Source organism: Lichenostomus cassidix, chromosome 13 (assembly GCF_008360975.1).
Source record: "Lichenostomus cassidix isolate B80296 chromosome 13, HeHo_3.0, whole genome shotgun sequence".
Classification (NCBI taxonomy): Eukaryota; Metazoa; Chordata; class Aves; order Passeriformes; family Meliphagidae; genus Lichenostomus; species Lichenostomus cassidix.
The window spans coordinates 18,287,545-18,297,550 of record NC_139494.1 but is presented as its reverse complement, the minus strand read 5'-3'; the positions used below and the strand labels follow the sequence as shown (position 1 = coordinate 18,297,550).

The 10,006-nt window shown below is 55.1% G+C and overlaps 1 protein-coding gene across 1 annotated transcript; it reads right to left on the bottom strand.

Annotated features, from left to right (window-relative positions):
* Window positions 1-1,701: 1,701 nt before the first annotated feature.
* On the bottom strand, window positions 1,702-3,276 carry POU4F3 (POU class 4 homeobox 3). The gene is made up of 2 exons (XM_085073209.1): window positions 2,986-3,276; window positions 1,702-2,712 (listed from the first exon to the last, which is right to left on the bottom strand). Exons 1-2 carry the CDS (start codon window positions 3,103-3,105, stop codon window positions 1,852-1,854), a joined length of 981 nt encoding a protein of 326 aa, XP_084929335.1. The 5' UTR covers window positions 3,106-3,276; the 3' UTR covers window positions 1,702-1,851.
* Between the last annotated feature and the right edge of the window lie 6,730 nt (window positions 3,277-10,006).

The window sequence follows — 10,006 nt, the reverse complement described above, 5'->3', positions numbered from 1 at the left end:
GTAAATCTCAAATGAAGCGATCAGGTCCTGTATGTGATGTCTGGGTGCAGCAAGGCGTGAACCTGCACATGTGGAGTGAAAATAGACCTGGGATTTGCAGGCTGAAATCTGTGCAGAGCCCCTGCAGTACTGGTGGGAGAAAAGGAGCCGGGAGGGAGGGACAGTGAGTGAGAAGGTCCAGGGGCTTCAGGTCCCCTTGGCGAACGTGTTGGAGATGAGGAGGAGCTCACAGGATCTGCTTTCTGGGACAGTAGCTGCAGGTTTGGGAAAGTTCGTTTCGGATTTGTTTTACATCTTTAAGGCACTCTCCGGAGCTGTGAAAAAGGGACAAATGCGGAACCATCACAAAACCACAAACCTAGGCGATACCGGAACAGCCGCAAGTAAAACCGCGGTGATCCCTTTGCCATTGTAAGAACAAGCCCGGTCCGATCTCCCTTCTAGAGGCCAACAGGGACAGAGGTGGCGGCCCTGGAACTGTGAGGGAGTCCTGCCATGCCGGGCAGGAGCGGGGACTCGGCGAGGAGCAGACTGGGTTTAACCCAAACCGGGAAGGACACTAATCCCATCTGAGACCAGCGGTAGGTTTGTATCTGCTGGACGCTGGAACACAAAAGACGTGAGCCTGCATATCCCCGTGGCAGTGGCACCCCCTGGCATCTGAGCTGGATCTCCGCTCCCGTGTCAGGAAATGCTTCCGGCCCCGCGCCCGCTCCCGCCGCCGACCCCCGGGCCAGCGCGGCCGTGTCCGCTCGCCCGATGCCCCGACGGCAGCGGGGCCAGTCCTCCACCCGCGGCCGAGGCGGGGGCCGCTCCCAGACACGCACAGGGACGAGGGAAGAGAGAAAAACACCTCTTACCTGTAAAAACACTGCCCCGGAGCCGGGCGGTGCAGAGCAGCGGCGGGGGAAGATGCCGTCGGAGTTGCCTTCTTTATAGTGCGGAAGGCGATTAATATTGCATCGCCTTTATTCTAAATTTTCAGACCCCACAAAATAATGTAATGACATAAGGGCATTTATTATTAAAGGACATTAGATTGGGGCAAAATCATTGAGGCTGATTAGAAGAACTCAGTGTCAGGAAGCCTTACCGGGGGCCCTGCGAGGAAAAGGTGGATTCGTGAGATTGTTTCCTGACGGGGGAGGAGACTGAGACCTGGTTCTCAAGTTCGATGTTTGTCACTCATTGAAATGCTAAAGTGGAATATTCAAAGGAGGCTCACGCTTCGAACATTAATCTTTATTCGTTAAGGTGCTTCTGGGAATCGCAAATAAAAACCCTTTCCCCCTCCTGAACAGCTTCAGAAACCAACCCGGCATCGGTTTTTGTGGGGCCTTGTTTCCGTTTCCCCCGGGCCGGTGGCAGCGCGGGGCCCGGCGGAACGAAGCCCGGTCCCATATCACGGGGCGTCGCCCAGCTGAGGGGAGTTTGTTGACGGTGCGATCTCTCTTGCACGTTATTTACGGTATTCCCGTCGGCGCTGCGGCGCGGGGCGGCGAGGAACGACACGTCCCGGCAGGTTGAAAAATAAACCTTTATTGGGGAGCGGGGCGCGGAGCTCACCCGCCGCGGCGGGACGGGGCGGGACGGCGGGGCGCGGTGGGAGCGGCTCTGCCCGGGGCGCGCCCCGAGGGTCTTGCCCGCCGCGAACGGAGTTAGGAGACCCGCGGAACTGCCGCCGCGCCGCTTCGCTCCTTGGCTCCGCTCCCCGGCTCCGCGCCCTGCGGGGCTGCTGTCCCGGGGCGGGCTGGCTCGGCGGGGCAGTGCGCACTCGGGGCCGTCCGTCCCGTCCCGTCCCGTCCCGGGGGCCGAGGGGCCGCGCCGTCGGGGCGGTCGGGGCAGGGGCCGTCAGTGCACCGCCGAGTACTTCATGCGCTTCTGCTTCTGGCGCTGGTTGCAGAACCAGACGCGCACCACGTTCTTCTTGAGGTCCAGCTTCTCGGCGATGGCCGCGATCTTCTCGGCCGAGGGCCGAGGCTGCAGCGCGAAATACGCCTCCAGCGAGCGCCGCTCGGGTGCGGCGATCGAGGTCCGCCGGCGCTTGCGCTCGGCGCCGGGCGGTGGGTCGGGGCCGGCGGGGCGGGCTCGCCGGGCTGCTTCGGCGCCCTCCAGCCAGGCCTGGAGCACCGGCCGCAGCGCCGTCATGTTGTTGTGTGACAGCGTCAGCGACTCGAAGCGGCAGATCGTGCTCTGGCTAAGCGAGCCGACGCCCGGCAGCTTCAGCGCCGCCAGGGCCGCCCCCACGTCGGCCTGGGTCACCCCCAGCCGCACCCGCCGCTGCTTGAACCGCTCGGCGAACGCCTCCAGCTCCCGCGGGTCCGCGGCGGGCGCGGGACCCCCCGGGGCGCCCACGGGCACGGGCAGGGGTCCCGCGGCGGCGGCGGGCAGCGGCGGCGGCGGCAGGGGCGCGGGCAGCGCGGGGGGTTCGGCCAGCCCCGCCACGGCCAGCGACGGCGAGAGGTGCTCCAGCAGGTCGCCGCCGTCCAGCGCCGGGTGCGGGAGGGGGTGCGGATGGGCGGCGAGGGCGGCGGGGTGCGGCAGGGCGGCGGCGGAGCAAGGGACGCCGCTCATGGCGTGGAAAGAGGCGTCCGGCTTGAAGTGGGGGTGGAGGTGGTGGCCCTTGGCGTGGGGCGCGATGTCCGCGGCCGCCAGCGCCTCGGCGCGGGCCAGCAGGCTCTCATCGAAGCTCCCGAATATATTGCCCTGCAGCTGCGAGCAAGAGCACGCATGGCGAGGTCAGTGGGGAATTCTGTCATCTCTGCCTGAAAAACCAGCCCCGGCACCGCGGGTCCTCCCCGGAGCTCAGGTCATAAAAATTAATAGGAAGGCAGCGGCCCCGCTCCGCATCGCGCGGATCAGGGGCGGGCACGGGGGGGGCGCGGGGCCGCGACGCGCGATGGTGCTGCCGACATGAAAAAAACATTAACCCGGTGCCTGTCAGAAAATGTAGCTTAGAGCGGTAGCTGCGCTGCATCCACGTACCTGCGGGGCCGGGAGGCAAACTCTGCGCATCGCCTCGGCGCCGGCGTGCAGGCTGGGGAACTTGGGGTCCTGCAGGGCGGCGGGCACGGCAAAAGGCTGCTTGGCGTCCATGGCCATCATCTCCACGCGGCCCGCGGGCGGGAGGCCCCGGACATGGGCGCGGAGCTGTGTCTGCCCTCGGCACTGCCCGAGCGAGCGGTGTTCGATGGCAGAGCTCCCCCGGCGCCCGCCCCCCCAGCGCTCCCTCACTCATCTTACACGCTGCCCGCCCGCACGGGCCGCGCACGCGTGATGCGCCCGGGCAGGACGGGCGGGACGGGCAGGGCAGGGCAGGGGCGCATCACTCCTCAGCCCCCTCTCGGGGCTCGGGGCCGGGCGCGCCGTCGCGGATGTCCGCCTACCGCGTGGGGCCGGGAGCGACTCGCAGTCCCCGGGCCGCTCCCACTCAATCCCGCTCTTCCCTCGGCCGGCAGCTCCCGGGGGAAGAGGGGCGAGTGGGCGTTTCTCCGTGGGCAAAAGCCGCGGGCTGACGTTTGGAGCAGAGGGGCAGACGTCCACACCCCCACCCCCCCGGGAAAGGGGTGCTGAAGTCGGCATGGTTCTACTATTGAGTAGCCCTTTCATTTTTACTCTCCCAGTCTTCACACATCTTCAGACACTGCTGGACTTTGAGGGACCAGAGATCAAAATATTTTGTAAAATTCGAAGTTCTTTAGCAAAAATTAAATCCATCCCGAGATTTAAAGTTTCCAAGACTTACAAACCGCGATAAATACGACCAAGAGCAGAAGGAGCTGCTGTCTGGTTTCTGACAAAGGTACTAACTCTGATCGTGGGCAGAGAAAAGAAGTGGCACCTCTGCGGTGAAACGGCTTCCTTTGGGAAACACACACGGAGCAAAGATCACGGAATCAAGGAACGGGCTGGGTCGGAAGGACCTTAAAGATCTCCTCGCTCCCCCGGCTCTCACCGCGGGTCGGCCCAGCCCAGCACCGCGGACAGCGCCGGCAGCGGGGGACTGAGGCTGTCCTGCTCCCGCTCCGCTCCCGTTCCCAGTCGCTCCGCTCTCTCCTCGCTCCCATCCCGCCCCGCTCCCGCACCCGTCCTGCCCGGGGTCCGCCGCTGGGCCCGGGTCGAGAGCTCGGGCCGGGCTAGCAGCTCCCTCCTGCCAGAGGGAACCGGCACGTTGTGGCGAAGCTCCGTGCCCTGATTTATGATAAAACATTTAAAGGAAATCATTTATATTTCAGAGGCCCTAAATAGCTGCATGAAAGTTTTATCTGAAGTGGCACCGCTTTAAAGGCGGCCCTGCTTGCTGGAAGTAATTAATAGAGGGATAAATTTCAGGCCTTTGTCTCGGTTTGGTTTTGTCCCTCCCTTTATTTAGTGCTGTCTATTAACGCCAGTAAACAGAAAAATGCAAAGAGTGGCTGCAGAACCTGATTAGCGGCTGCTGGTCAGAGTCCTACTCCCCTGTCCCAGCTCCGAGGGTGTTCGCACAAGGTTGGCAGCTTTTTCCGTCTCTCTGCTGTCGTTTCATTCTCTCCCAAGCGAGGAGAAGACGCCGGGGACCCCGCGCCCTCCTTCTCCTGGTCCCGGTGTCACTGCACGGACTGTTCACTGCCACAGCCGAGCATCACTTCCGTGACTGCAGTGCTGGGCTCGGGGTGTCACAGTTCAGAGGGTCCCTCTCCCAGCCCACCCCAGGACACCTCTCCTGGCCACCTGATTCAAGCACGGTCCTTCCCTCCCCTCCCGCAGGCAGCCGGGCTGGAGGGAGCTGCCGAACTCCCTTTAATTAATGCTGTAAAATATTGATGCTCCTGGCCTAGTCTGCTGCCGTTACACCTTACAGCCAAGGGATAGGAGTCCAAAGGATAAACAATAACAAGCTAAAGGAGCCCAGATGGTTTGCCATCAGAAACTCTCTGCAGACTCAAAGGTGTCACTGCAATAGATTTCAGAGATCATTCACCTACTGGTAAATAATTAATGGTATTTCTGGAAGAAAAAAACTAAACCCATACCCTGATGAAACATTGCTGGTGACTCATTGGAAATCTGAAGGCAAAAGTCAGATTAAAAGCATGTGCTATTTTATCCTTTGTCACAGTTCATGGATTGTTATCCATTTTTCCAATACATCAAAATATTCTGTTCTTATGTAGATTTAATTCAAAGCACATCACAGAGTGGTGTCAATAGGCTCTTGGTTTCATTGTATTAACTCAATTTAGTTTAAAAAATATGAAGTACATGCTGACACAGGACTGATGGGAAGTTCGAAATAAAACCACGAGTTATTTAATCCACAATTCATGTTGATACCCTCTCTGCCATGGACTGGGAGCAGCACTGTGTGTTACAGTCACAAAGCTGACAGAATTTGCCCCTTTAAATTGCTGTTGCCTCTTCAATTGCTGTTTAGAATAACCACACAAAGTCCTGCACACCCAGCTCCTCCTCCGGAGGCTGCTGCCGTATTTACCTGCGAGGCAGCTAAAACACACAAAGCTCACACAGGGACATCTCCCTTCTGGGGCACAGAGAACCTTCATCCTCCTTCTGCTCCTGCTTTGGAGCCTTTGCTCCTCCCCAGCCCACCTTGAGCGCTGACTCTGGAAGGTTCCTCTAGACCCTGAGCTTGCACAGCACACTTCCAGCACCCCAAAATTGTGAGCCATGCTGCACTCAGATGATATGGTTGTTCCACTGCACAATCTGATCAAGGAAATATCTAGAGTTACCCAGACAGTCAATTATTCATCAGCTAAACGGCCAAGCATCAATTACCTGGCCTGATTCTCTTATTCATTAAGGAGATTGAAGAACTCACCTTAACAAAGCAGAAAGAAAGTTGCTAAGTTACAGGAGCTGTCCGTCAGCGAGGCAGTGTCCGGCTTCCAAAGGAAGTGGTCTGGCATTGATGAAGTCTCTGAGGCTACAGAGTGTCCTCCAGAGTGCCCAAGGCACTACAGAATGTCCTCCAGAGGGTTTGTGGAGCTGTTCCACTGCAGGGCTGGAAACAACTGTCTTAGGGAGAGCAGCTCGAGTTCTGATTGTGCCCTGAGTGGTACTGTGGGAGTCAGCAGGGCCTGAAAGGGAGTTTTGAAGAACTTGAAGGGTTAAAGGGAGGAGCCAGGGCAGGACTCTCATCACTCTTCGAAGTTTTTAATACAGGTGGGGATGGTATGGAAACTGTTTCAGAGTGCAAAGCTGCCAGTGGCATCTCACGAGGATGGGCTTCCTCTGCAGACAGAGAGCACTTGCAGGGGCACACCGTGAGGGCCACAGCACACAAACCCACAAGAGAGCTCCAGATGGACTGAGTATCGGGCCAGTTGCTGAACTTCCTTCCAAGGAGAGGGAAGGGGAAGCATCTGGGGTCTGTGTATTACTTCAGTTTAAATTAGAAGTGCGTGCTCTCCTCTTCCATAATTAAAATCCAAGCAGAGCTTTGCTGGCTGCAGAGGGGCTCTCAGCCAGCAAAGCCTTGGGCGTGTCCTTGGCCTCAGGCGTTGGCACGGGTGGCTCCAGGGGCTGCGCGAGTGTTTGTGGGTGTTAATCGCAGACCAAAACCGAAAGCCTCTGGCATTAGCAGAGCATTGTGGCCACATTACAACATAAGAAGTGCTGAAGCTGTGTTGCAGCTTTTCCGTGCTGGATAATGGGGGCAGGACGAGCAGCCTTAACCAGCAGCAGCAGGTGGAAAAGTTCATCATACTTATTTTTTAATTTCTCAGGAAACAAAGTTTTGATTTGAGGTCCCAGGAAGCCATATTCTCCCTTGGGATGGGCACCCTTTACTCACTTGTAATGTACATGAATTATAGAACTTGTTTCTTGTATCGTTCACAGAAATTAAAATTGTAAAAGAAAGGACACATCCGTGCTTGTTCAGAACAAACTCGGTCCCTCCTGCTGGAGAGAATGGGAGCAACAGGGCAATGCTTTCCAGGGGTGGAACAGAACACTCAGCCACCAGGCATCTCTTCTTGTATTTGCTCCTAATTCTAGAAATACATCAAAATGCATCTAACAGGACTCTGCCACAAGAAGTTAATGAGGAACAAACATTAATTATTCATGCTCTGAAACAGTAGGTCTCCTAATGTTTTTGCTAATCAACAAGTCAAACAGCTGTATCTTTGTCAGGGCAATCTTGGGGGACAGCAGAACAGCACAGACACGTTGGACTGTCCCCAAAGTCTCACCCTCTGTCCAACTCAGTGAAGGGTGTTTATTCCCAGCCCAGCAAAGGTGCCTGGAGTGTAGCAGCACGAGCAGCCTTGGCCCTGCACTGCCCAGGAGCAGCACCTCTGCATCCTCACACCCTGCTCCTACATCCAGGGACACTGACAGGTGGGTTTGGCCAGGGATGCCCCAGGAAATGCAGGTGGAAGTTCCCAATGCCAGGGAAGGCTCAGACTGTTTAAAGTCAGAGTTAACTCCCTTTGGGTAACAAACACCAGCAGCTGGGAGTGAGCTTCTTCCAGGAGTCGCCCTCACTCCTCTGTGACCTGCAGGTAAGCCAAAGTCATGTGAAATAGCAAAAAGGAAGAATGGACGGAAGTGTTGTCTGACAGAGCTTTTGCCACCAGAGAGCACACAGAGGTGTGTTATATGTTGAGTTGACTCCAAATGATTTTCACATGAATTACTGAAGAAATGTATAATTTATCAGTGTTTAAATAAATCACAGGCAGGAGTGCTTTAAGGTTACTGGTGCAGGATTGGCTATAATTAACTCCCACGTCACGGAGCCCAGGGCTGCTCCAGCAGCACCACACGACACCATCAAGGCTCAGAAAGATGAGGTACAAAAGGGATTTGGCTCCTAAAAATAAGATGAATGACACTAGAGCAGTCAAAGCCCTGAGAGGGGGAGATGCTGGTGTCCCCTGGCCCTGAGCTCCTCCTCACCCCTGGCAGTCCAGGGCTTTTCCTCAGGGTCCAGGACAGGCGCTTTCCCCCCAGAGCAGTCCTGGCAGTGCAGCAGCCCAGGCTCCCAGCAGCGAGAGCTGTGACAGCCCCCAGCTGAGCCCAGCTCTGTGGGGTGACATGATCCTGAGGGAGGCTCCTGTCCCCAACCACCCATAGCTGCCACGGGGTCACTGCTGTGCTGCTGGGGGACCCTGCTGGGGTCACTGCTTCCGTTCCTGCTGGGGTTTCCCCTCTGGCTTTGGCCACAGGCTCTACCCCAGCTGGAGGCAGTGAGTGGTGACAGCCATTGTTACAAGCTCTGTTTGGGATGGAATCTATTGACCAGGTAAAACGTATTTTTGAACTTCAAATCCAAGAGCTGTTTCTGACGAAAAATGTATTTGCCATATGCCATGTAAAAGCTTGTTTTTGTTTTTTGGTTTTTTTGTGGGCAAAAGGGGGAAGTTCCAGGTGAAGGAAGCACCTGGCAACATTGCACAAGAGGTCTCACTCCCACCCCACTGTCAGCCCTGCAGTGGTTCTCCCTGTCTGGCTCAGTGCACCCAGGATCCCACATGGATCAGCCCGCCTGAGAATTACCAAGCAGCCACTGGAAATTGTCTGTGGAATGATCCTGGTGGGAGAGAGACAGAAAGTGCTCTAGTTTATGCATTTAGGTTTTGATCAGCACAGTTGTAAATCTGTTGTGGAATAAAGCAGTGGAAGCACAGAGAAACATCAGAAAAACTTATTTTCCCCTTTTCAATGCTCCTTGTGTCAGTGATCTTGTCACAAAGGGCCCAGACATGTTACACAACCTGCTCCACAGGACAGAACTGGGTCCCACGTTTCCAGAGATGAGTTAAAATTAGATCAACACCTTTGGGAACCCTCTACAGAAGTTAGTGCTGTATTCCATAACACCTCGACTGGAGACAACAGATTCTTGGCCTGACAATTACACCAACAACTTACCTTCTTGTGACTGTTCCCTTCAACTAGCTCCTGTAGACATTTGCTTCCGTCCTACAGGGTCCCAGCAGGACTGCAGCCCATGGCTGTGCAGGAGCTGTGCCACCCTGCTGAATGCTGTTGCTGTGCTCAGGGAACTCTCAGATAATATTTGTAATGGCTGGGGGAGAAAATACATCCAAAGCCACACGAAGTCACACAAATGCTACTCTCTGTCCAATTTTTTATATTCCCTTTTTCCATTAAAATGAATTTTAATAATATAAGAAGCAGTAAATGCTTTGGACAAACCTTTCCTGCTCCATGTCAGGATGTGTCTCCTAAAGGACATTGCTGCTTCCCAGAGAGTGAAGATCGTTGGTGGTTGTGGACAGGGAAAGGGTCTGGGGAAGATTCCAAAGTTTAACTCTTGGCACGGAGATGTCTCGAAGTCACAGGTGTGTCATGGAGAGGATCTTCAGTGGCACAGAAGAGCCAGATTGGGTTTTATATCACCCTCCAGCACTTGGACACAGTAGGTACAGGGAGGGGCTGCAGGAGGGAATAACAGGAACGAGTAAAAGGGGCAAAGACCAAGAATAAAGGTAATAACAGAATAAATTAGTCTTCATCCCAATCTGCAAAGGAGTCAAAATTGGCAGGTGTGTCAATTCTGCTAGGATTTGTGTCCAATAGTCCAGGACACTGCAAACGTGTGAGAGAGCAGGAACCCACTCTAGACTGTACAACTCCCTTGTTTCTGTTAAACTTTGAACCCCCTACCAAATGTCAAACAGCCTTTACTGGACTCCCTCCACCCTATGCCCTCCCCCATCCATTCACTTGTCTTAACTCATTCTGTTCCAGAGCACTGAGACCCTTGGAAGATTTATCTCTCAGCTCTGACATGAACCAGACCTGCATACACGTTACACACACATAAATTCCCCTTCACACACCCACTTCCCCCCAAAGAAGTGATAATGCTCTTTTTCTGAGAGTTGTAATTTTTTTGAATGGTTCTCCTTCCATTTTATTTGTTACAATTTTGTGTTTTCTAAATCTTGAACCATTCCATAGTATAACTTTATTGCAAAAAAGTCAACATGCATCTTAGAAATTTGGCTTGTAATCAATGAAACAAACA